The sequence below is a fragment of the Colobus angolensis genome, unplaced genomic scaffold, assembly GCF_000951035.1.
Source record: "Colobus angolensis palliatus isolate OR3802 unplaced genomic scaffold, Cang.pa_1.0 Scaffold24, whole genome shotgun sequence".
Taxonomy (NCBI): Eukaryota; Metazoa; Chordata; class Mammalia; order Primates; family Cercopithecidae; genus Colobus; species Colobus angolensis.
The window spans coordinates 2,309,431-2,336,507 of record NW_012115599.1 but is presented as its reverse complement, the minus strand read 5'-3'; the positions used below and the strand labels follow the sequence as shown (position 1 = coordinate 2,336,507).

Genomic DNA, 27,077 nt, shown 5'->3' with positions numbered 1-27,077 from the left:
TCCCGCTCCCGCCCTGACTGCGCGCCTGTGCGCCGCCCGGGCTGCCCAGCCATGCTGTGCTGCCTGCTGGTGAGGGCCAGCAACCTCCCCAGTGCGAAGAAGGACCGGCGCAGCGACCCTGTCGCAAGCCTGACTTTCCGAGGTGAGAGCCCCGTGGCCGCCGCGCCCACGCTCGGGTGCTACCCGACTCTCGGTCCTCACTGGCGGGTCTGCAGCCCCTGCTCGGGAGCTAACCCTAGTCCAGGCCACAGTTTCTCCCTTTGTCGGCTGGGACAGAAACCCCAGTTCCAACTTCTGCAGGGGGCGATGAGGAGAAATGAGCAGAGCACAGTAAATGCCACAGGGCTTTGAAAAATTGGAAAAGCGAAAGTGCTGTAGGTCAGCGGTTATCACTTTTCTAAGACTGATACCCCGAGGAAATAAAGTCTGAGCTTTTACTGGGTAGTGGGGATAAGGGTAAGTTGGAAGATGGGTGCAGAAGGTAGAGAGGAATCAGGGCCACTGAAAAACGGGGCGTGTAGATGATGTGCTTTGACAGTTGTCTTTTTTCATTCATTCATTCATTCACTCATTCATTCACCCATCTTTATCCAACATTGGCTATATTGAATCTGCCCCATCTTAATCAGCAGGAAAAGGAACAGAATAGGATGGAAATGGCCTTGATACAAGGAATTTTGAGGAATGTCAAGGATATTTTCTCTAAATTCAAGAAGCTAAGCCCCTACATGTAGTGCTTAGAGTGGATACAGGTATCTCTGTGTGGGGCAGCAGAGAAATCACACACACACACTCCGCTTCTCACCAGGCGTCCTGAACCCCCTCCCCCAGCCCCTCCAAGACGGATTCCCATGGGAGCGGGTGTCTCAGGAGGGGAAAGGGAAGAGGAAGGATCTGTCAAAATTAAGAGATGGAACAATAGCTGTGAGTCAGGACCCCAGTTCTGCAGAGAAAGATAAATAAGGAGAGGAGAGAGGGTTTCCATTTAGTCAGGAGCCATACCCTGTAGCTTTGTGGAATCAATAATAAAAATAAGAATAAGAAAAATCCATGTATCAGAAAAGATGGTCAAATGGAAGAGGGAAGGGTGGCTGGTGTTCTCATAAGCCTCCTTCAGTGGAGGCACCAAGGGAGCTCTTTTAAGTCTGATCCGTGGTCTGAATCATATCTCCAAGCACCCCCAAAATAATGATAGGTGAAAGACACGATTTGGCAAAGGGAGATCTATGTGTAGCTTTTATTCTTTGCTGTGGGACAAGTTATATGTATTCCTCCTTTGAAAAGTGTGATTTGAAACGTTGAAGAAAATTTCGCTATTTTCATTGATCGGTGACATGCCTGGGAGTTCACCATGCAAGAGCAACTTCAAGACAAAGTCCTTTATTCTCCATCGTCCATCAGATGCTACCTAAGGCTTTGCTGTGCAGAAATTGCAGGGTCACCATTGGCTGGAAAATAAATTCCCTAAGGACACTGAGCAGGGCACATATTAGTATATGGCTCTGGATGCTCTAACACTCTTTTGGGTCTGCTCACAACTCTTTCCCTTGTCTTGTAACAGTCCTTTGGTGGCTACCGATGTCTCCATTCTGCAAATAAGGAAATTGAAACCCAGGGAAGTTAAATGTGTTCAGGTCAGTGGTCATGGCAGGGAGCTACCAGCGCTTGGAGTGGGCACTGTCCTTGAGTCGGGAAGATGACCAAATCCCTTGAGGCCCCTCTTTACTATTGCCCTGGCCCAAGTACCCCGAACACATGCAGCTGCTATCTCGCCCAGATCACTGTAGTCCTTCTTTGTAATGCCTTGCTATTTATTTGCACTGGTGATCTCCTCAGAAAACAACAATACCATATAATAGAATGTAACATCTCCAGCTGTTTCAAGTCTATTTGTGTTTCAAAGCCCAGGGCAATGCCACCTTCTCCAGGAGGACACCCAGGATTCCCCTGGCTGTCATGAGTCTCTCCTCTCTGGATGACAAGCAGCAGCACCTTGCTAGGGATGCTCGCACACTCGCCCCCACTGGGCTGTGCTCAGCTCCATGCTTAGGGCATCAGGGTGCCTTGAGAGCAGTGACCTGTCCTATTTGTTCATTGGTTTGTCCCAGTGCTGAGCACAAGTAGGTGCTTTCTAGTGTTTGTGCCCTTTCTGGCCCAGCCTCTAGCCATCCTCCAGGTGTGCCTGGGAGCTTCACTCAGTCTGGGACATGGTCCACTCACTTGACTGTTCTTGAGGATCACTTGTAGAATGTGTTTGAGAAACAGATTCCAGAGTCCCCATCTGAAGATGTTCTGATGCAGCAAGTCTGGAAGGTGACCTAAGAATCAGCATTTAACAAATACCCAATGCAGGTTATTTTGGAACCGCATCTTGGGAAAAATGGGTCTGAGATGTGGTGGCAGGTGAAATTAATGTGCTCCCCCTGGTGGGAGCATTCACGATGGAGTTTGGGGCTGAGTTGATGCCTAAGGAGGGAAACCTGTTAGTGGTACATATTTTTGACTGATTGTGTGAATGAACTTACAAAGCATTGTAAGTTCACACTTACACACTGAACTACAATGCTTTGTAAGTTCAGAACTTACAAAGCATTGTAGGCTGGGGGGACTCAACTCTGGCTGCACGTCAACATTGTGTGTGGGAGCTTTACCAAAGACCACTGCCAACTTCCCTGCCTGCCTTTTCTGAAGCCAAATTCCTTCCGGTGGGGCCCCAGGCATAGGTGTTGTCTCTGACAAATTTTCAGGTGTTTTGGATGTGCATCAGGGTTGAGAAGCACTGAGCCCAACCTTCTCATGGCACAGATGGGACAGTGGCCCGCTTGCAGAGAAGCCAGCCTGCACTGTGTGTTTGGCTCCTACAGGCAGCCTGAAATGTATGGGGCTGGGCTGGCCGCACTTTCCTTGCAGTTGTTCCCTGTCTTGGATGTAATTTCAGGACCTGCCTCCCAAAATAGACTATGAGCTCTGGGAGGCTGGACTCTGAGGGCAATTTTTTGGCTTCCCCGTCTAAGGACCTCTATTAATAGTAGAGGCTACTAATGAATACTGCTCATTTTTTTTATATTAATTAATTCATTAACTAAAAATACCATGAGTAACTGGGCCGTGGTAGATATTTTTGACTGACCGTGTGAACGAGCAGCTTAATTTCCTATAGTATTTAATCGTCTGTACTTCTTTTCTGCCCTGCCCATTTTCCATTCCGTAATGTGATTATTTATATCCCTCTATTCATGCATTTAGCTCATTGAACAAATATTTACTGAGTACCTACTATGTGCCTGGTGCTGTTGTTCTAGGTGTTTGGATGCATGCAAGAACAAAACCAGATCCCTGCTGCTTTAAAGCTGAAACATCTTATTTCCTTGAAGGCTGGGTCTGCTGTGTCCCCACATGGTGAATTTCTGCCCTGTGTCACCAGCCCGGAACCCAGAAGTCATTACTGACGCTTCCCTCTCCCTCATCCTGTCAGTCCTATCAGGGCGTCTTCTCCTCCAGCCTGCCCCTCCCACCTCTTCTCTTCTCTGTCTCCTGGGGGTCTCTAGATTTTGGACAGGAGTCGGGAGATCTTATAGCACTAGTTGGAGGTGGATTCCTATCCTCAGGGAACACTCTTCACTCACCTGTGTAGGGAGGGTGGGCTGAAGGCCCCAGACTCTCTGAACCTAGCTGTTTACACACCACAAATGACTTAAAATATTGAAAACAGCAGCCAGGTGCGGTGGCTCACGCCTATAATCCCAGTACTTTGGGAGGCTGAGGTGGGCGGATCACGAGGTGAGGAGATCAAGACCATCCTGGCTAAAACGGTGAAACTCCGTCTCTACTAAAAATACAAAAAAATTAGCTGGGCATAGTGGCAGGTGCCTGTAGTCCCAGCTGCTCAGGAGGCTGAGGCAGGAGAATAGCGTGAACCCGGGAGATGGAGGTTGCTGTGAGCTGAGATTGCGCCACTTCACTCCAGCCTGGCCAACAGAGCAAGACTCCATCTCAAAAAAAAAAAAAAGAAGAAGAAGAAAAGAGCTTTATGTCCTTCTTTCCTTCTCCCTCCCTCCCTTCTTTCCTTCCTTCCTTCCTCCCTCCCTTCTTTCTTTTCTTTCTTTCTTTCTTGTTCTTTTTTTTTTTTGAAATTTAATTTCGCTCTTATTACCCAGGTTGGAGTGCAATGGCGCGATCTTGGCTCACTGCAACCTCTGCCTCCCGGGTTCAAGTGATTCTCCTGTCTCAGCCTCCCGAGTAGCTGGGATTACAGGTGCACGCCACCATGCCCGGCTAACTTTTGTATTTTTAGTAGAGACGGGGTCTCACCATGTTGGTCATGCTAGTCTTGAACTCCTGACATCAGGCAATCCACCCACCTTGGCCTTCCAAAGTGCTGGTATTACAGGCATGAGCCACTGCGCCTGGCCTGTTTTCTTTTTAGAAACATAATATGTACTAATTTTTTTTTTTTTTTTTTTTTAGTAGAGATGGGGTTTCACCATGTTGCCCAGGCTGGTCTTGAACTCCTGACATCAGGCAATCCACCCACCTTGGCCTTCCAGAGTGCTTGTATTACAGGCATGAGCCACTGCGCCTGGCCTGTTTTCTTTTTAGAAACATAATATGTACTTGCTGTTAAAATGACAAACTACAGAAAGGCATGAGGCAAAAGTAAAAAATAGCCCCAAATCGTGCCACGTTGAATTAACTTGTTAACAATTTGACATGTTTCCTCCAAGATTTTTTTCCCTTTTAAAAAAAATTTTAATTATGAAATGTAACATGCAAGCAAAGTACAGAAGATATAAATATATGATTTAAAACAGTAGTTCTCAACTGGGGGCAGTTTTTTCCTCAGAGGACATTTGCCAGTGTCTGGAGACATTTTGGGTTGTTGCCACAGGGGTCGGCGGCACAGGGTGTGTATTTAGAGGATAGAGGCCGGGGATGCTGCTAGACATTCCACAGTGCAAGGGGAGGTCCCCCACACCAACCACAGAGTTATACAGCCCAAATAGTAATAATGCCATGGTGGAGAGTAAATATGTGTGTGAAGAGAATACCTGTGTGATATCACCCAGGTCAAACAGGTCAAGAAATAGCACCTGGTCATTCCCATTTCTCCAAAGAAAGAAGTCTCCAGACTCTTTCTTTCTAGAAGTAATCCCATCATAGATTTTTTCCCCCAAATGTTTGCACATTTGCTGAAAAATAAACCAGGGGGCCGGGTGTGGTGGCTCACGCCTATAATCCCAGCACTTTGGGAGGCTGAGGTGGGCAGATTGCTTGAGGCCAGGAGTTTGAGACCAGCCAACAGGGTGAAACCCCGTGTCTACTAAAAAATACAAAAATTAGATAGGCATGGTGGTGTGTGCCTGTAATCCCAGCTACTTCGGGGGGCAGAGGCACAAGAACCGCTTGAACCCAGGAGGCGGAGGCTGCAGTGAGCCGAGATCTCACCACTCCTCTCCAGCCTGGATGACAGAATGACACTCTGTCTCAAAAAAATTAATTAATTAATTTTAAAAAGGGGGCATTTTTTTATGTCAGTAAGTATTCTTCTGTAAAACCTTTTAAAATGTCTGCATAATATTTTATTATATGAATGTACCATCATTAATTTACTCAACCTCCTATTGATGACTATTTAGGTTATATAAATGTTTATATTTATATCCAGTGCTTAAATTATACAGTCACTGTGAGGCACATTCTGGTGACTAAATCTTTGGCCACATATTTAATTATTTCCTTTGGGTAAATACCAGAAGATAATTGCTATGTCAGAGGTTATAGACAGATTTAATGCATTGCTGCATTTCCCAAAATGTTCTTAAAGTCTAAATTGAATAAAGATACAGACTTTGAATAAAGTCTGTATCAACTTTATTCTCCTGTCAGCCAAGTATGAGGGCTTATTTTTCTAATAATCCTGCTAACACAAAGCACTGTCCTATAAATCTTTGACACGTTCTTAAGGTACAAATACTATTTGTGATACTTCATTGTTATCACCTATTCGTATTTATTCTTACTGAATTACTTTTTCATTTGCCTATGGTGGGACATGTTTGTCTTTTTCTTCATTAGTTGCAAGTGCTCTTTATATATTGAGAATGTTACCATTTTTGTCATAGATGTTTCTAATATCTTCCCCAGTTCTGTTTTTTTTTTTAAATTGGCAAGTAAAAATTATATGTAAATATCTTCCCCAGTTCTAATTGGCCTTCTGAGTTTTAAGACTACTTCTCTTGAAGTGCATTTCACCATGGCTCCCTCCCTTTTTGGCCACTTCTGTGGTTCCAGCTAGGATTTAGAAAGGTGGGGTGGAGGGTGGTTGAAGGGAGAGGAGCAGTGCTCTGCTGGTGATAGGGGAGACAGCTGCCCAGTTCCTGGGGTGTCCAGGCCTGAGGAAACCATGGCAGGGCAGGTGCCAGAATGACCATCTACCTGTGCTTTTTGTTTGGGGGTGTCTGTACCAAGAGGTAATACAGGCTCTTCTTTCAGCCCAGGCTAGGGCCATCTTTCCTTCTTTCACTTGCTGCTGCCTTGGTGTTTTCTGCTGAATTTGCTTTTCTGTCACTTTCTTGGTCTTATGAGTATTCTAATGGGGCCGTCAAGAAATGCCCTGCACAAAATAAGCCCTCAATAAATATTTGGGGGAAAAGCAAGAGTCTACATCCAGGCTGCTGCAGGATCCAAAGCCCCCTGCAGCTTGTGAGAGTAACTCCTGTTGCCTGACTCATGGGCAGATGCAGCTGTCTCTCTGTCTCTCTCACTGGGAGTCTGAGACACCGCAACTTCTCTCCTTCTCTCTGTCCCCTCTCTAGGAGGGACATCCGAGCATGGGAGACCTCTTCTGCTCCTCTGCCTTCCCATTCCCCAAGCTGATACTGGCTGGTAGACCTCAGGCCTACCATCTATGTCCACACCCTTTCCCACCTGGACTTAAAAAAAACATTGTGGTAAGATGCACATAACATGAAATGCATCATCTTAGCCATTTTTAAGTATACAGTTCTGTGGCATTAATCTTTGTGCAGTTATCACCATCTCCAGAACTTGTCATCCCCAACCAAAACTCTGTATCCATGGAACACTAACTCCCTATTCCCTTCCCTCACTGTCCCTCAACTGTAATCACAGTTCTACTTTCTCTATGATTTATTTTTTATTTTTTGAGACAGAGCTTTGCTCTTGTTGCCCAGGCTGGGGTGCAATGGTGCAATCTTGCCTCACCACAACCTCTGCCTTCCGGGTTTGAGCGATTCTCCTCCCTCAGCCTCCCCAGTAGCTAGGATTACAGGCATGTGCCACCACGCCCAGCTAATTTTGTATTTTTGGTAGAGACAGGGTTTCTCCATGTTGGTCAGGCTGGTCTCGAACTCCTGACCCTCAGGTGATCCGCCCGCATCCGCCTCCCAAAGTGCTGGGATTAGAGGCGTGAGCCACCGTGCCCAACCGATTTTGACTACTCTAGGTACTTCATATAAATGGAATCATACACTATTTGTCTTTTTGTAATTAGCTGAGTCACTCAGTCTAGAGGAACCCTGGGGGTTTCATAATGATTCTTACACCTGCTGCTGGTCCCCAGTTCCTCAGAGCAGTTTGGGAAGAGGGCATGGCCCCCTTTCCTCACCCCGCATAAGCTGTGAGCTTTCCTGTATCTTAAACTTCTGCTAAATTACATGCATAAAGCCACATCTCTCAAGGCCAAAATTAGTGATCAGGAACAGGGCGGGTCGAAATCCATGATGAGGAACTATTTTCTTGACTGTTTCCTAATTATTAATGTGCCTTCCCTTTTCTTGGTGTCTGTAAATCACGTGATTGTGCTGAGTGAATGTTTCATTTGTTTCCTGCTCCTCTTTGGGGCTGCAGCACCCATGAGTGACCCCTTCCTTCGTGTTACCTAGGGGGTCCCAGAGTTGGCCCTTCTAACCAGGACTTAGTGAAATCTCATGGAGGGCTTTTATTCTCCGCATCTTCAGGGAAGGTAGGAAGTGGAAAATGATTAAAAGATATTTAGCACAGGGCTTGGCACACAGATATCGCTCACTTAAGGAAGCCTGGAGCACCAGGAAATGAGTTTCCAAGTGTGCAACTCAGGAGAGGCTGCAGATGGAATTTTCCATGTTACTCCTGTAGGTCACAGGAAGCTGATCTGTGATAGGGGAGGGGAAGTGGACACGTAGCTTGCATCTCAGGCTTCCTCAGAACCCTATGCAGCAGACACTTTTGTTATGATCCATTGATTGCTGAGGAGCAAGGCCTGGAGGTTAGAGTCCTCCCTAAGGTCTTCCCTAAGGTGACTGTTAGTCGAGTGACTCCCAAGCGGTGTGTCTGACTCCTGCTGGAGCCACACCAACATGGGCCACAGAGAATTCCAAGTGGCTCAGCCAGGACCCTTCCCCTACATGACACCTCCTTTCATCCTCCCTCCGCTGACAAACAGCCACACCATGAATGAAGTCTTGGGGCGTTCCCTGGAAACAGCGCTTCTATCCTCTCATGAGGAAGTCAACTTGCAGTCAAGGTGGAAAGAAAAGGACCCATTCGCTCAGCACCCGATTACTGGCCACCTCGCTATAGACTAGGGTTACTGTTAGTAACATGAGTAAGGCATGGTGTTTGCCGCCAGAAACTCCCAGCCCAGTTGAGGGTTCAGAGCTAGATGAACACTGCTATGCTGCTGTGCTGCACATGTGGTCACAGCTTGGTTAGGGAGCACCAAAGAGAGACCAGCTGCCTCTTTTGGGAGAGTCAGGGGAGTCTTACCAGAGGAGAGACAACCGTGCTGGGTGTTGAAGATGCAGTAGGAGTTCACTAGATCCATCAGAGTGGGCACAGAGGGAAGGGCAGGGGAAGGAAACTCACAAGTAATCAGCATGCTATGTGCCAGGCACCTCAACATTCTATCTTGGTAATTTTCATAACAACCTCTTATAAGGTAGGTATTATTATGAGGAAATTGAGGCAAAAATGTTAAATGAATTTCTTAACAGATTATTTTATTTTTTAGAGACAGGATCTTGCTCTGTTGCCCAGGTTGGAATGCAGTGGTATGACCACAGCTCACTGCAGCCTCAAACTCCTGGGCTCAAGCAAACCTCCCACCTCAGTATCTTGAGTAGCTGGGACCACAGGCACCACATGCACCACTACATCTGGCTATTTTTTAAAATTTTTTGTAGAGATGGGGCCCCACTATATTGCCCAGGTTAGTCTTGAACTCCTGGCCTCAGGCGATCCTCCCGCCTCAGCCTTCCAAACTGCAGGGATTACAAGTGTGAGGACCTCACCTGTCCCTCAGAAGTTCTTAAAGTGTACATGGAACCTGGGGGGAATCCTCAAGATTCTTTGAACAGGTCAGAAGGTCAAAACTCCTTCACAACAACTGCCTTTTTCACTGTTTGGACATTTGTACTGATGGTACAACAGCAATGGCAGCTAATGCTACTGGCACCTTAACACTAATCAAGGCCTTGGCAGGCTGGGTGTGGTGGCTCATGCCTGTAATCCCAGTACTCTGGGTGGCTGAGGTGGGCAGACCACCCGAGCTGAGCAATTTGAGACCAGCCTGGCTGACATGGTGAAACCCCATCTCTACTAAAAATACAAAAATTAGCCAAGCTAGGTGGTGGGCACTTCTAGTCGCAGCTACTCGGGAGGCTGAGGCAGGAGAATCGCTTGAACCTGGGAGGTGGGGGTTGCAGTGAGCCGAGATCACACCACTGCACTCCAGACTGGGTGACTGGAGCGAGACTCCATCTCAAGGAAAAAAAAAGGGCCTTGGCACTAAATTGTGCTTCTTGTGTTTTTTAGATTGCATGCACTCACAATTAAAAATAAAAAGGCAGTTTCGTTTAAGAGTGTCCTTGATGAAGCAGTAAAAGGATCAGTTTGAATCCTCCTGCGCAGGTGTTGAGAATTTTCTGTATGATGGAATGGGAAGTATGTATAGAGCACCTCTGCTGCCCATCACAAAGTGATGACTGTCTCCAGGGAAAGCACTGGACTCACTGCTTGAGTGACAAACCGAACTAGTTGCTTTTTTTTTTTTTTTCATGGAATACTGTTTTTACTTTAAAGAATGACTGACAAACTATAGTTATTTGATCTGGGCATTGGGCAGATATTTTCTTAAAAATGAAAGAGTAAGCCTGCCATTTCAAGGAAAATGGCTTGAAATATCACTTGCTGCCAATCAAAGAAATTTGAGCTTTCAAGCAGAAATTGGAGTTCAGAAAACTTTGAGAAGTAACTTCCAGCTTCCCAGTACTGAAAGTGTTACTCCCCCAAAACTCAGATTTGTTCACATGGGGAGTAACAAACGACTCTGCATGAGAATGCAGGTTTTGATCAATAGTAGTTTTATTACTTGTCACAAGCCAGAGCACAGGGACAAAGCAGTGTCTCCCTGAGGGAAAGTGACAGGAGGGTTTTATGGGGCAACGGAGAGGGGAGAGGGTGCATCATGGCATGTAGAGGAGGGTTCCCAGTGGCACAGATGCAGTAAGTCAGGTGCCAGCATATAGGTCACATGTTACGGTAATGAAGTTACAGGTCTCCTGGAGTGCAGGCTTTAGCGTGGTCATGGGGAAAGTTCACTGGGGTTCATCTATAAGTTCCTGGGGCCTGTCAGGAACTGGTTTTAGCCCACTAGGTGACTGCCTGCTAAACAGAACTTTAAAAAAACAGGCTGTAAGACAGAAAGCTGTAAAGCAGGCAGATTGCTCAATCACCCTACCTCCTTACAGAAGCCTGATGGTGACATTATGAATGAGTGTAATTTTTTGTTAGGGCATTATGAAATGTGTCAACATCTGGAAGATCTACATAACTGATTGAACACAAATTTTCCAAATGACCAGTGCAGTCGTTACAGAATCATACGTGGGTGAAAGATTCATTCAAAGTGCAAGATAGAACAATGAATTTTAACGTAGCAGAGTACAAACTGTTCATTGGCCTGGTTTCAGATTTCACATTGCAACTCACTGTTAAGAAGTTAAGAACTAATACTTGTTGAGTTTTGATGTAGTATCAAAGAAGGATATTCACAATTATCTGAAAGTTTATTATAATAGGCCTCCCTTTCCAACTACATATCTGGCTGGATTTTCTTCATAGACATCAATCAAAAAGAGGAGTCTCAGCAGTTTGAATGCTGAGGTATTAATAGATATGAGAATCAAGCCAGGCATTAAAGAGATTTGCAAAAATCTAAAAGTGTCACTTTTCCTTTTTTGGGAAGTTACAGTTTTTTGTTATTGTTGTTATAGATGTGTCACTTATGTTAATATTTATTGGGCTTATTATTGTGATTTTAAAATTAACTACTAAATAATTATTTTTAATTGCTTCAGTTATAATTTCTAAAGTAAAAATTCATGGATACAGGCCACCTAAGTAGAAGCTCTTTGGCATCCTCAATAACTTTTAACAGCGACATCCTGTGACCAAAAAGTCTGAACTGCTGCCCCAAAGAATCACAGGAAATAAGTGTTTTATAGTGGTCTGTGATTTCAAATTTCGTGATTTTTTCCATGATCAGTGATTCACAGTGGGAGAGGGAGTTTGGGAGCTCACCCTCTCCCTGCGGAAGGTTTATCGGAATCTCTGCGGGACTCACTACAGCGAGCAAATATTTACAAGATAACTCCCTTAGAATCTCCCTGAGCTCCTCTCTGCCTCCCTCTCTCAGATGGTCTTTTGCTCCCTCTCACGTGTGCGCTCTCTATTTCTCTCTCCTCTTCTTCAAATCCTCCCTCACCCCTTGCCTGCCTGCTGGATCCCTCTCTGCTTCCCTCCTCCTCTTCTCCAGGCTCTGAACCTGGCAGGTAGGGCCGACCCCACAGGAGGCTGCACCTCTCCAGGCTGAATGGGCACTGATATGCTTGACTCCAAAGCTTACTGGGGCTCCTGGGAGATGTTGCCAGAGGCTCAAGGGGCTTTCGTGGTCCAGGCAGGACTCTCTGAAAGCTAAGCCATCCAGGTGGAGACCAAAGGCTTTCCACTGAGTCTTGCACAGGTCAGGTGGAATGAGGTGATCTTTAAGAGCCGACCCAAATAAAAGTTCGGTGTCAGGCTGAACCCCTTGAATTGTCTGTTGAACGCCCCATCTTTTCTGTTCCTGATGCTTACTGGAAAAGTCAGACATGGTTAGCCCTTCCTGTGCTCCCCAGGGCACTGCAGAACAAAGCTTCATTGAATGCTTTCTCTTCTTCTCTGGGTCTTTCCGTACTCTTTCTGTGGGTCAGTGTCTTCATGGAAGATATGTCTGCAGATCTTCTGGGCTTAGAGGGGGAACCCCTCACTCTGACCTGTCAGTCCACATGGTGGGCCCTCAAGCAGGGAGGGCCGAAGCTCTGTCCAAACTCCTTGTTTTGTGGATCATTCAGAGAGAGAAATGCACTTGCCAGCCCGGTAAAGGACAAGGGGCTGTGGCACCTGCCTGCTTCTCCCAGCCTACGGCTCTTCTATGGAAATGACCTCCCTGCTCACAGCTGTAGAACCTGCCCTAGGAGGGGGGTCTCCTTGTGTGTCTCCCTCGCCACTTTTCTTTCAAGCCTCACCTGTCCCACCTCACTGGGGACAGGCACTCGCCCCTTCATGCCCACTGCTCCAGAGGAAGGGCTTCTGCCGTGCATCATCTGGGGCACTGTGGGTGAGCTCTCAGCCATCAAAGTGTTAGTTCTTCTTGTCCACCTCAACACCATTCTGCATGCCCTCAGTCAGCCCTCCCAGCCACACAGAGCTTCCTTGGGACAACTTGCCTCAGACAGACTCCTTCAAGGCCTTGGAGGGTGAAGTGGATTTTGTTTTAATGGAAGTAAAATTAACATATCATAAAATTCACCATTTTAACCATTTCAAAGTATATAATTTATGTGGTTTTAGGTTGCAATATTGTGCCATCAACATCATGATCTAATTCCAGAACATTTTTATCACCTCAAGAAGAAACCCCATACAGTTTTATCAATCACGCCCCATTTCCAACTTCCCTTTCCCTTTTCTTAGCTCCTGGAAACAATCTGCTTTCTGTCTCTATGAATTTGCCTATTCTGGACATTTCTTATAGATGGAATCCTATAATTTCTGGAGGTAGATGTTGTTCAAAAGAGAAATGAAATACTTTCTAGGAAGATGGTTCATTTTTAAAATTAGAAGGCTGGATGTGGTGGCTCACACTTGTAATCCCAGCACTTTGGGAGGCCAAGGTGGGAGGATCCCTTGAGACCAGGAGTTCGAGACCTGCCTGGGCAATATAGTGAGGCCCCCATCTACACACACACACACACACACACACACACACACACACACACACCAGCTGGATCTAGTGATGTGTGCCTGTGGTCCCAGCTACTCAAGAGGCTGAGGTGAGAGGATAGCTTGATCCCAGGAGTTTGAGGCTGCGGTGAGCTATGATCTCACCATCGCACTCCAGCCTGGGTAACAGAGTGACATGCTGTCTCTAAAAAAAAAAAAAAAAAAAAAAAAAAAGCTAGAATCAGAAAATTTATAATTAAAAAATTTAGGCTGGGCGTGGTGGCTCACGCCTGTAATCCCAGCACTTTGGGAGGCCAAGGTGGGTGGATCACGAGGTCAGGAGATCGAGACCATCCTGGCTAACACAGTGAAACCCCATCTCTACTAAAAATACAAAAAATTAGCCGAGCGTGGTGGCGGGTGCCTGTCGTCCCAGCTACTCGGGAGGCTGAGGCAGGAGAATGGCGTGAACCCAGGAGGCGGAGCTTGCAGTGGGCCCAGATTGCACCACTGCATTCCAGCCTGGGTGACGGTGCCAGACTCCGTCTCAAAAAAAAAAATTATTTAAAAAGTCAGAAATAACAATAACAAACTCAATAAAGAGAGTCGACCTGGGTGCTTTCTTTTGAAAGCATGTTTCTGAGGTCCCAGAGCTGACAGGGGGAAGTTGTGTGACTGGCATTGGGGATTCATTGCAGACTGGTGGGTTCACGGGGAATCTGTTGGTTTTGTAAGATTTCCCTTGGCGACCGAGCTGAAGCACAGGTCTCAGAAGCTGAGTCTAACTCAGTGGAAGGTGCGGGGTGGAATGTGTCTCTCCACTCTTCCTTTTGTGTCTCTTGTAGGGGTGAAGAAGAGAACCAAAGTCATCAAGAACAGTGTGAACCCTGTATGGAATGAGGTATGTGAGTTTTTCTCCTTCCTTTTCTCTCTCTCTGCTGCAGTTGTGTCTGTAGGGACAAGTTAGGGAGCTTGTGGAGGAGGTGCCTTCTCAGCAGTGTCCTTGAGGTGGGGAGGGGCTGGTGGTCCAGCCTGCCAACAAAATCCTTCTGGCTCTAGGAACCTGGGAGGAGGGTTGGTGGCCTGGCCTACTAGGTAAATGGAGAGGAGCTGGACATTTTTTGTTTCTGTTTCCCCCCAGCTCTGGCCAGCCAAGTAAAGGGTGCTCAGGGACTCTCTTGCCTGCCTGTTTCTCTCACACAGGCTGTTTGTTTTCCTTGCTCAAAGCTCACCTTTTCCCCACAGCACTCCCTGATGAGGCAGGTCCTCCTCTGGCTCCTGCTGGCCCCTGTCTCCTCAACCAACTCCCTCCATACATGGCTCCCGGGTGGTCCTTTGGAAGCCCTGCTGCCTTGCATGGATGGGGTCGGATGCACAGGGGAACCTTTGCTCTGAGGAGAGTCATGGGGGCCTAGCCAATATGGCACTAACTCGTGCTGCCCACCAGGACCTGGCTTCTGGACAAGCCCAATAATCTTGGTCCTTGAGGATGCTTCAGGGTTACCTGGTTTTTTCCCAGCCACACTCCTCGTTTGGCTTCCTGGGGATGGGTTGAAACTGAGTTGGGAGAGGGGCCTGTGAGAGCCCTCTCTCCTTCTCTCTTCTGCTGTCTTCAGCTCTTACTGTCACCTCTGAAGTTCTGGAGCTGTGGTCTCCATCTATCCATCCATTCATCCATCCATCCATCCATCCATCCATCCATCCATCCATCCATCCATCCATCCATCCATCCAACGATCCATCTGCCTATCCACTAAAATCATTCATGAATGCCTACTCAGTGCCCTGGGGGCATGAAGGTGAAGCAGACACAGTCTCTTCTCCTAGAGGCCCATAGGTTAAGATACCTTTTCTCTTTTTCTTCCAGGGCTTTGAATGGGACCTCAAGGGCATCCCCTTGGACCAGGGCTCTGAGCTTCATGTGGTGGTCAAAGACCATGAGACGATGGGGAGGAACAGGTAAGGTGGCCAGAGCGGGGTGCTCCATGGCTTGAAAGTGCAGGTAGGATTGTGGAGGATGCAGACTGCAGAATCCAGGCCCCAGGGAGCTGGGGTTTCAACTCACATTTACCAAGCACCTCCTCCCATGGGACTGGCCCAGTGATAGATGCTGGGAGAATCTGGCTGTGGCTTCAGGAACTCAGCCATGGGTACAGCTGAGTTGCCAGGCTACAGGGGAGGGAAGATGGGCTGGAATCAGGTGTCCACGCATTTGCACAGACAGTGTGTGCCCTAGGGAGCAGGAAGACTCGCTGCCGGCTGCTCCAGCCCAGAGGATCCCTGAGGTGGGCTCCCTCTCCTGGCCCAGCCCAGGCCAGTGAGGGCAGAGGCCCCCTCCAGGAGGCAGGCAGGCAGGCAAAGTGAAGCCGCAGCCAGCAGGGAGCCTTCCAGGAAGGCTTCATGGAAGGGGCAGGACTAGAGGTAAGATTCGTGGTTTAGAAATCAGAACAGTAATAATGGGTAGCCCGGCCCGGGCGCCTCCTTGTGTCAGGGTTTCTGCTGAGTTTTTCATGTACCTAGTGGGTGGGTTTCCTGGTGAGGGGAACAGCAGGAGCAAACTTGTGGTGGCAAAAGCTGGCTCCCCCCAGGCAGGCGATGAATCCCTTCTCTTGCCATTGAGCTCCTGGGCCTTGTAAACGGAGGCGGTGGGGTGGACAGGTTCAACCCAACCTGCAGATGGGTGGGCCTTGGATTGGGGCTGTGGGTGGACTGGGAGACACAGCACGTGAAATTTGCACGTGATGAGCCTCGAGCCTCAGGGTGTGAGTCCAGTTGTCCCTGCTGGGCATGAGAGGAGGCATCTGCATTAGATGCCAGCAGGAGTGGGTTCATGCTTCAAGTGTCATTTACAGAAGTCTAGGCCCAAGCATCAGGGATGGGCTTGCTGTTTTGTGACCTGCTCACAGGGGAGCCTTTGTTTGGGAACTAGGTCAGCGGCGTCTGCGTCCTGGAAGCCTGGCTGTGTTGCCCTGGGGTGGGGCAGGAGGGGTTGGGGAGGAAGAGAATTCAGGAACCTAGGGAAGGGCAATTAGGGTCTCCAGCTGCAAAACACCTGGAACATTTGAAATGTTAAAAACTCGGAAAAAAACCCCAATTGCCACCTTCTCTCTGTGGCTGTGCTGGCCATGGGTGCACAGTGTGGGGCGCTTTCACTGGGCCCCCAAAAGTGCGGCTGCAAGGTGTGGGGCCCAGACCTGTGGGCCAGGGCATCTTGAGCCCATCTCTTCCAGCTGTTGGCCTCAGCCATCTCCACCTGCACGGGGGACAGGGCTTGGAATCAGTTCAGCTACCTTCCCAACACAGACACTGTGGAAGGCAAGGCAGCCGCTAACAGGCATGAATGGTGGACCCGCAGACCAGGGAGGGAGCAGCCCTGGACAGTGGGCAGTCCTCGAAGGCTTCCTGGAGGAGGGTCACTCAGACTGACTTGAAGGCAGGGGTAGACTTTGAAAAGGTGAGAAGGGGAGGGTATTCCAGTGTGTGGATGTGGCGGGCAGCCAGGCTCAGGCCTTACAGGTGCAGCCCTGTAAGAAGTGGGCGGTGGGGAAGAATTGAGACGGGGGTCTCCAATGCCAGGCTGAGGAGAATAACAGCAAAGTCACACAACTGCCACACAGCTGAGTGTCTGGCCTTGTGCTGTCTTATATACAAGTCCTTTACCCATCAGTTAGATACGACTATTGTAACTGTCACCTTAATAGATGGGGAAAGTGAGCCTCTGAGAGATTGGGCAACTTTCTTGAAGGCTAGTGATGGCAGAGCTGTGATTGGAGGGCAGGTTTTTGGGACATGCTCATAATCACTGAGCCCCATGTGCCTCTCAGAGGCTCCTGGAAGCCCCAGGGTGGTGTTGGTCCCTTCTGGAGAGTTCAGTTCCCCTGACAATGCTGGCGTTGACAGAGTTTAGAGGGGCAAAGGCAGGACAGTCTGGTTACTGCAGGCCATGCAATGGAAGCACATGTTTCATTTTCATGATCTTATCCAGCATTTTTACAGTCTCTGTGGGGAGATTCTCCCCACCCTTTTTTTTTTGTTTTTTGAGACAGAGTCTTGCTCTGTTGCCTAGGCTGGAGTGCAGTGGCACAATCTCTGCTCACTGCAACCTCCGCCTCCCGGGTTCAAGTGATTCTCCTCCTTCAGCCTCCCTGTAGCTGGGATTACAGGCACGCACCACCACACCTGGCTAATTTTTGTATTTTTAGTAGAGACAGGGTTCCACCATGTTGGTCAGGGTGGTCTTGAACTCCTGACCTCAGGTGATCCACCTGCCTCAACCTCTCAAAGTGCTGAGATTACAGGTGTGAGCCACCACGCCCGGCTAGAGATTTCCTTTAAAAATTTTTTTTTAATTATTACGGGTAGATAATAGTTGTATGTATCTATGGGGTACACGTGGTGTTTTGACACAGGCGTAATGTATAACGATCAAGTCAGAGTAATTGGAGTATCCATCACCACAAACATTTATCATTTCTTGTGTTAGCAACATTCCAGTTCTACTCTTTTAGTTGTTTAAAAGTATACAATAGATTATTGTTGACTGTAGTCACCCTATTGTGCTAGGGAAATACTAGATCTCATTCATTCTATCTAACTGTGTTTTTGTATCCATTAACCACCTTGCTTCACCCCCCTCTCCCTGCTACCCTTCCCAGCCTCTGGATACTACTCTATCTCCGGAAGTTCAATTTTTAAAAAATCAGCTGTCTGTAGGGAGATTTCTAAGACCACAAAGGCACCACGAGAGCTGTGAACATATTTTTGATCAATTCAAGGACCAGTCTAGCCCTCAGAGTGACGGTAGGTGAGGGTCACACGCAGGCTATTCTGGCTCTGTGGAGCAGAGGTCATATGGGGAACGGGAAGCTTTGAACCTTGGGGTCCTCCCACTGGCCCCTTGGGTGCCCTCTAGTTCCTGGGGGCAGCTAGCTCCCTAAAAAGAAGTGCCCCATGTGAGCAGTTCACTGCAGGTCCATGTGCCAGAAATCAGGTCCTCAAAGATCAGTTTGCAGGGCAGCCAATTCACCAGTGTCACCAATTTACCAGAAACGCCTTTCTTATAGCATTTAAATGTAATTTTTGATTTTTCCAAACATTTATCTCAGTTTCAGATTTCTAGCAATTAAAACTTGCCTTAAACTAGATTGAAATGTGCACATGCATTCATAAATACTTGAGGACTCTCAGAATATGCCCAAGCAACACTGTCATGGGAGGAAATGATAGAATTTTGACTTCATGGCTAGACACGGTGGCTCACACCTGTAATCCCAGCACTTTGGGAGGCCAAAGGCGGCAGATTACATGAGGTCAGGGGTTCGAGACCAGCCTGGCCAACATGGTGAAACCCCATCACTACTCAAAATACAAAAATTAGCCAGGCGTGGTGGTGGGCACCTGTAATCCCAGCTACTCGGGAGGCTGAGACAGGAGAATCACTTGAACCAGGGAAGCAGAGGTTGCAGTGAGCTGAGATCACTGGCTTTGTGCCAGGAAAACATGTGATGTGTGGCCTCCTCAGCTCTTTGCAGGCAGGGGCAGTGCCTCAGGGGAGGCAGCAAAGGTACCTGCAAGGTAATCCTGTCACCCCCACCCCATGACCAGATGGCGAAGGACTTCCACCCTGCACATGGATGTGAGAAAGCAAACAAAGACAGGCGGCAATACAAATTCTAAAAGTGTAAAGAGAAAACCACACCAGGGAGTGACAAGACACTTTAAATTTTGAAAGAAAAGGAAAACCCTTCAGGGAACCCAGTTCGATGAGCATTTTATTTATTTATTTATTTATTTTTGAGATGAAGTCTCGCTCTGTCACCCAGGCTGGAGTGCAGTGGTGTGATCTTGGCTCACTGCAACCTCCGCCTCCTGGGTTCAAGTGATTCTCCCGTCTCAGCCTCCCAGAGTGCTGGGATGACAGGTGTGAGCCACCATGCCCGGCTCTTCAATGAGCATGTTAGATTGAAGACCTCCTCACTGCCCTCCAGTCCTGCCCATTGGGTCAGGAAGCAAAGAGGGACTCAAGGGTTAGGTGACTGTGCCTTGCAACTGTCCTCAGGCCTCTCCAGTTGGTGGGTTCCAGTGAGGGTCCCCGGAGTCATCATGCAGCCACCCCTTTTGTTTGTGGGAGTCCTGGGCGTGTCTTCTGTGAGCTCATCCGCTGTCCTCCCTCGACCTCTTCCAAGTGAGGGGATCTCAGCCCTCTGCATCCATTAACCCTCTCAGTCCCCCTCCGCCTTGCTCCCCTCCCTCCTCCCCACCTCCACCCTCTGGCTCACTCTGTTTCTAGATTTCCCCTCAAGCCTCCCTCATTCTGTACAGCCTCTCACTCGCACCTGTGTCTCTGCGTCTCCTGCTTTGCTTCTTTTCCTTCCTGTACCCCTCCTTTTATTCTTTCTCTCCTCCTTCTCTTGCCCTTCCTCGATCCTCACCATCCTCACTGCCACTGTCCTCTCTTTCCTATGGCTCCTGGGGCGTTTGGCATTTCTGGGTTTTTCCTGACGATCACTAGCAGTTTAGGGGTGACCTCATTAAACCAGACTGGTCTGCTGGCCCAGAGTGGGATGTGGGGAATCCTTTCATGCCTCGGGAAGGAAATCTCCATCTGGGAACCGTCTCTGGGCTGCTCAGCATCCCACTAACCCATGAGAGGGGCAGCCCGAAGCCCGAGGACCCCTGAGCCAACTTTAGGGATGGATCTTTATCTGGCTAAAATCAGGTTTCCAATGCATATAAAAGGAAGCTCCACTCCTTAGGATGGAGGACACTCAGGCAAACCTAGCGGGCAGGTCCTGTTCCAGGCTGCACTGGACAAGTTCCTGTTTACTCGGGGCTTCTCAGAGAGAAACTGAAGGGGAGATGATCCAGGTCCCTGACCAGGTGTTTTGGTCTCCGGGATGTTCAGCCCAGAGGTTCCCAATTCAGGCCACACAATAGAATCACCTGGGCAGCTTTTACATACACCCATGCCTGGGCCCCGGCCAGGTTCTGATTTAATTGGTTTGGGGCAGGGTCTGTGCAGCATCACCCACTCTCCAGGTGCTGCTGTTTTCATTGTGCAGCCTGGGCTGAGCCACTGATCTGGACTCTAGACCAGCGTTGCCCACTAGAACTTTCTAAGATGATGGAAATGTCTCTGTGTTGACTAGTGTGACTGAGAAATTGAATCTTAAACTGTATTTAATTTTAATGGCTTAGATTTAATTAACTACATGTGGCTAGTGGCTGCTGTGTTGGACAGAGCAGCTTTAGATTTTTAGAACAGTGTTTCTACCCCGGCTGCATCTAGAAATGACCTGGGAGCTTAAAAAAAAAAATAAGTGTCTGAGCTCTGCACTAAACTGATTAAACAAAAACCTCTGGAGAGGGCTGCAGGAGTCAGCACTTTTGGAAACCACCGGGGATGGCAGGGGGCAGTGTGCACGCAGGGTAGAGAACTCATTGTGTTAGAGAGACGCTGGCATCTTTTGGTTGTTGTTGTTTAGACAGAGTCTTGCTCTGTCACCCGGGATGGAATGCAGCGGCACGATTTCAGCTCACTGCAACCTCCGCCTTCCAGGTTCTAGCGATTCTCCTGTCTCAGCCTCCCAAGTAGCTGGGATTACAGGTGCCCGCCATCTCGCCTGGCTAATTTTTGTATTTTTAGTGGAGATAGGGTTTCACCGTGTTGGTCAGTGTGGTCTTGAACTCCTGATCTCAGGTGATCCATCTGCCTTGGCCTCTCAAAGTGCTAGGATTACAGGTGTGAGCCACTGTGCTTGGTCTGATGCTGGCACTTCTGAAAGGAATTGCTCTCGATTTTTCCATGGATTCGCTAAGAAATAGATAGAAATGGTCATTCGTGTAATTGTTTATGTATGTGATTATTGGCAAAATAATCACCATCAAGTAATAATGGCTGAAACTGCATATGGTAAAATTGTTGAAGAACTGAAAAACAGGCGGAAGAATCCTGTTGGTAACTGCAAACACTCACCTGGGAAATTGGACTTAGTAGAAATAATTCCACGAAAGAAAACTCAAAGTGGCAGGGAACAATATTTGATAAAACTTGATGTCAACCAAAAATAATTTAAAAATCTGTGAGCCAAATCTGTGTTGGGAAATTTAAACAGGGATTAATTGTCCTCAATGAAAAGAATTTTGGTAAAATGAAAATAAAGATGGTAAAAGAGAAAAAGAAAGCACTTTAATCACTCTGTATGCAAAACGTATCAACACATTAAACTGGTTATATTTAATTTGTTCTGGAAAAATGCCTTCTCGGTGAAAATTAATTACTGTAGGTGTTTTTTATATTTAAATGTTTGGTAAATTTAACATGGAAGCAAAAACCTCCATGGGGTCAAAACATCCACCTGACAAAGCACCAGGGTCAAAATGATGCTACTTTGACTGCAGTGACTCACTAACCCCAGGCCTAACCGGACGCCGAGACAGGGGGCCCAGATGCAACAAGGAAACACACAAAACACCCTGTTAAATGAGGAGGTCTCAAATACCACAGGTGACACCTTATATTAAGGCATTACTCATCGTTTCTCTGAGACACAGGCTTCAGTGGGCTCCTTGTGCTTTTCCTGGTCACTCTACCCTCCAGCCTGACCATGCCCCCAGCTTCCCTGCTTTAATCAAGCGGTATAGGAGGAGATCTAGTCAGGAGGCACAGGATTGCCTTTAAAGAAGCTCTCTTTTAGGTGTTCACAGTGGCATTTTCTTTGGAATAGTGTGATCTGCTCTGTACCTTTTAGCGACCGGGTGACTCTGTAAAGTGGGCACTGAGGGGCCTCTCACCTGCACTCAGATACCTTCCTGCCTTTACCCTTCCCCATGGTCTGAGCATCAATCATGGTGCGTGCAACTGGAGAGGACCCAGGAGACAACCTGAGAACCTTCCTGAGCTCTAGCGCTCTTTCTCCTCCTTCCTCCTTCAGCTGCTCCTCCTCCCACCCCCACATTGAGCTGGATGATCTGGTCCAGCGGAATAAGCGTGGACTTTGAGAAGAGCCAGGGTCTAGCTGCAACACTCTGTGGCCTTGGGCAGGTCACTACACTCCCCGAGCCTTGCTTTCTTCTGTTCTTAGGGAGTATCAAATCAAGGGACCTGCCACAATGGGGAGCTCCCTAAATGTTAGTTCTGCATTGCTGCCTTGCCCTTGTCCCCCCGTGCTTCCTTCTGCTGCCGCCACCGCTCCAAGTCCCACTGACCCAGCCCTTTCCCACTAAAGGCTGCTCTCAGCCAGCTATGGGTTGAAAAACACCAAATGAATGCATAGGTGGCAGCCTATGGCTTCATGTTTCACTCTGTTTCAGGAATTGGGGGATGCTGCTTCATAGCACAGACTCTGCTTAGAAAAAAGGGAAGTGTTAATGGTAGGTGTCCAGCCACTGCAATAGATTATGAGAAGATATTTTAGGAATGGTGTATCTTCCTGACATAAGGCCAACTCTGAGCCTGGCCTTGGTGCCATTGGGGCAGAGGTGAGGGTGATCTGATGCCTCCTATGACAATGAGCTTCAGTTGTTGAGGGAATGTGGAGGTTTCCAGGAAGGGTCTGAACATGCTTTTAGTTCTTTAGGGTAGCCATGCGTGGGAGATGACAGGCACCTGGGGAGGGGGCCTGGCCAGTTGGGGCCTGTCACCCACACCTGGAGTGTGCTGATGGGATTGAGGGGCTCTGTACTGGGAGGAGCAGGCGTTCTAATTCTCAGGCTGCCCATCAGAGCTTGCAGGGCAGGGGTGGTGGAATGAGAATGAGGGTCAGGGGCTTTGCTCAGGGACCTCACTGTCAACAGAGTCCTATCCTGTCTTTGACCTGGACCTCTCTGAAACGGTTTCCTCATCAGGACAATGGCAAAAGCAGTTTGTATGTTGCAAGGTTGCTGTAAAATTTAAATAATATAATGCATGTATGTCAAATGCCTGCTCAGTGCTTGGAATACTGAAGGTGCAATATATGGGGGCTGTCGGGAGCAGGATCCATACAGACGCACTTACATAAACCCCACAAACATGTGAACACTATGTGCGTGGCCCATTTGGACACCCGGCAGTACCTGAGTGTGCACTAACATTGCATAATATGTGCACATGCATTTTTTTAAATTTAAAACAACCAAAAAATTCCACAAAAATATAAAAAAATCTAAGTAATTTTTGTGAGTATAAAAGTGCGTTTCATTCTTAAAAAGTTCTAAAGGAAAAAGTACAAGTTCTCCCACCTTCTACCCATGCATTTCTTCTCTTTTCTCCAGAGATGCCCATTGTTAACGATTTGGTGCATATCTTTCTTTCTTTTCTTGAGACAGAATTTTGCTCTCGTTGCCTAGGTTGGAGTGCAATGGCATGATTTCAGCTCACTGTAACCTCCGCCTCCCGGGTTCAAGTGATTCTCCTGCCTCAGCTTCCGGAGTAGCTGGGATTACAGGTGCCCGCCACCATGCCCAGCTGATTTTTGTATTTTAGTAGAGACGGGGTTTCACCATGTTGGCCAGGCTGGTCTTGAACTCCTGACCTCTGGTGATCCGCCTGCCTCGGGCTCCCAAAGTGTTGGGATTACAGGCATGAGCCACCGCACCCAGCCTGGTGCATATCTTTCTGGACTTTTCCTAAGTTATCTACAGACATCTGTTTATATACATGCATGCTTGTTTATTTATACAAAAATGGAATTATGCTATATGTATTGGTCTGCACTTTGCTTTTTATCACTTCATCATCGATTCTTTCCCAGGTCAGTCCGTCACATTTTTAAATGGTTATGTGGTATTCCGTGGTATGTGTGCACCGTAATTCACCCCACTGTACTCTCATTGACTGATATTTAGCTTCTTTCCAATGTCTTGCTCTCGAATGCTTATCCAGTGAACATCTTTATCCAAATATTTTTATGTTCTTATGCTATTTTTTTCTTTAGGATAGGTCGTTGGAAGTGGGATTACTAGATCAAAGTAATGAGCAAATAACATTTTTGTAGATTCTGCCAAATTGATTTTCAAAAATGTTGTCCCAATTAATGTTTAGCAACAATGCAATAAAGTGCTTGCCAATTTACATTTGCTAGTATGAGGGACCAAAAAAAGTATCTGTAATTTGTGTTTCCTTGGCCATTTGTAAAGCTGAGCATCTTTTCTGTGCTGATTGCCCCTTTCTATTTCTTCTTTTGTGATTGCCAATCATTGTATTTTGGGTTGCTTGTCTTTTTCTTTTTAATTCATAATAATTACATATATTTGGAGTATTATTAGGAATACTAACCCTCACTCTGTTCTATCTGTATAAAACTTTTTTCTCTCTGCTTGTCACCTGTCAGTTGCACACTCACATGGCAATAGGCATTTACCCAGAGGTGCATGTGTACACACAGACCTTTCTTTGTTTGTTTTAAATTTTTAAGTTCAGGGTACAGGTGCAGGTTTGTTATACAGGCAAACTGCATGGGAATTTGTTGTACAGATTATTTTATCACCCAGGTATTAAGCCCAGTACCCATTAGTTATTTTTCCTGATCTTCTCCCTCCTCCCACCCTCCACCCTCTGAAGGGTCCCAGTGTGTGTCCTTCTCCTCTATGTGCCCACCGTGTTCTCATCATTTAGCTCCCACTTATAAGTGAGAACATTTGGTATTTGGTTTTCTGTTCCTGGGTTAGTTTGCTAAGGATAATGGCCTCTAGCTCCATCCATGTTCCTGCAAAGGACAGGATCTTATTCTCTTTCATGACTGCGTAGTATTCCAGGGTGTATATGTACCACATTTTCTTTATCCAGTCTATCATCGATGGGCATTTAGATTGATTCTCTGTTTTTACTATTGTGAATAGTGCTGCAGTGAACATGCATAGCACATAAAGGCAGAGCGACTTTTTGCTGTGTTAGAAGTTGGGAAAAGGCATAGGCGTGGCCTCTGGTTTTAGCAAGCTGGTTTGCCAGCCCCCGGTTCTGGCATGCTTGGGAGGCTGTTTTGGGCAGGAGTATTTGCTCTTCACTGCCCTATTGTTTTCAGCGGGCCCGAAAACATTGACCATATCCTTATTTTCAAGGATTTTTACGACTATATTTTGCCCTGGATTCTATCCAGGACATCCCTGGGTTTCAGAATCATTTTTCTTTTGTCTTTCTCTAGACTGAAGTGGAAAACTATTTAGAGTTACCCTTGGGCAGGCCCTGGGGAATCAAATACTGGCAGGGAGGCTGCCAGAGGCCAGGGGACTCAGGGGCTGTGGAATGTCCTGCTGTCCCCCGTTTCCTGCCCCTCGCTGCCTGGCACGCATAGCGGAGAGCTGGAGGGGCTCAGAGGACAGGTGTTTCCTCCCCTGTACGGCGTGTGTCTCCTTCCAGGACAGGGCTCTCTCACTTTCCTGTCACCTGGCTCATTGACGCTAACCAGGGGAAGATGCAGCTGAGTCAGTGATGAGTTAGTTGTAATACTTACATGGTTTTAATTGACATGTCCTTTTCTTAGTTTCAAAGAAAGAATGAGAAATGGATACATGGTAACCCTTCTGGAACATTTTTTAAAATTCAAATTTAAAATTGCAAAAATAGTACAAAGAATATCCATATATTGTTTACTCAGATACACTTATTCACATTTTTCTCCATTAGTTTTATTATATATATTTTATTATATTTATTATTATTATTATCTCCCTTCCTCCCTCTCTCTTTCTCTTTTCTCTCTCTCTTCTCTCCCTTCTTGTTTCTCCCTCTTTCTCTTACTCCCATTTGAAGGTAAGTTATATTCATCATGGTCTTTGACTCCTAAATATTTCAGTGTATATTTCTTAAGAATAGGGACATAGTTATCAACATCAGTAAATTTAACATGATGCCATACTTTTTTGTTTGTTTCTTTGTTTTTGAGACAGGGCCTCTGTTGCCCAGGCTGGAGTGCAGTGCCTTGAACAAGGCTCACTGTACCCTTGACTTCCTGGGCTCAATCCATCCTCCTACCTCAGCCTTCCGAATAGCTGGGACCACAGGCACAAGCCACCTCGTCTGGCTAATTTAAATTTTTTTTTTTTTTTTAGGGTCTCATTATGTTGTCCAGGCTGGTCTTGAACTCCTAGGATCAAGGGATCCTCCTGCCTCAGCCTCCTAAAGTGGTGGAATCACAGGCGTGAGCTACAGCACCTGGCTGATACCATACTTTTATCTAATATATTGTTTATATTCCAGTCATGTTAATGGATGAAATAGTGTTTTTCACAGCAATTTCCCTTTCCCTCTCCCCCAGTGCGGGATCCAGCCTGTGGTCCATATTGAATTTAGTCATATTTCCATAGCCTCCTTTAATTTGGAACGTTCCCATAGTCTTTGTCTTTTATGACAATTTACGTTTTTGAATAATATAGGATCCCTTTTTTCTAATAGAATGTTCCTCATTTGGGGCGTCAACCTAAATAACAAACAGAGACTCTCTAAAGAAAAAATATATTTATGAGGGAATACAGCCAGCCATGGGAATATGCATGCCATAGTAAACCATGTGAGTATTTAAGGAGGTAAAGAAACACAAAGGTTTTCAGCTGGGTGCGCTGGCTCACACCTGTAATCCCAGCACTTTGGGAGGCCAAGGTGGGTGGATCATTTGAGGTCAGGAGTTCGAGATCAGCCTGGCCAACATGGTGAAACCCCATCACTACTCCAAATACAAAAATTAGCCGGGCGTGGTGGCGTGCGCCTGTAGTCCTAGCTTCCTGGAAGGCTGAGGCAGGAGAATTGCTTGAACCCGGGAGATGGAGGTTGCAGTGTGCTGAGATCATGCCACTGCACTCCAGCCTGGGTGATAGAGTGAGACTCTGCCTAAAAAAAA

General features: G+C 47.1%; 1 protein-coding gene across 14 annotated transcripts in view; it reads left to right on the top strand.

Moving 5' to 3' along the window:
• The window catches only part of DYSF (dysferlin), a 234,033-nt gene that overhangs the window by 13,126 nt on the left and 193,830 nt on the right, over window positions 1–27,077 (top strand). For 7 of the 14 annotated variants that reach the window (XM_011945195.1, XM_011945190.1, XM_011945192.1 and 4 more), the window contains exons 1-3: window positions 7–142; window positions 14,109–14,164; window positions 15,131–15,222. In XM_011945195.1, coding sequence (XP_011800585.1) covers window positions 52–142; window positions 14,109–14,164; window positions 15,131–15,222 — 239 coding nt within the window. In that variant the 5' untranslated portion in view covers window positions 7–51. Of the gene's footprint in view, window positions 1–6; window positions 143–14,108; window positions 14,165–15,130; window positions 15,223–27,077 lie in introns of those variants that run through there. The other 7 variants (XM_011945196.1, XM_011945191.1, XM_011945193.1 and 4 more) reach the window with 1 other exon arrangement.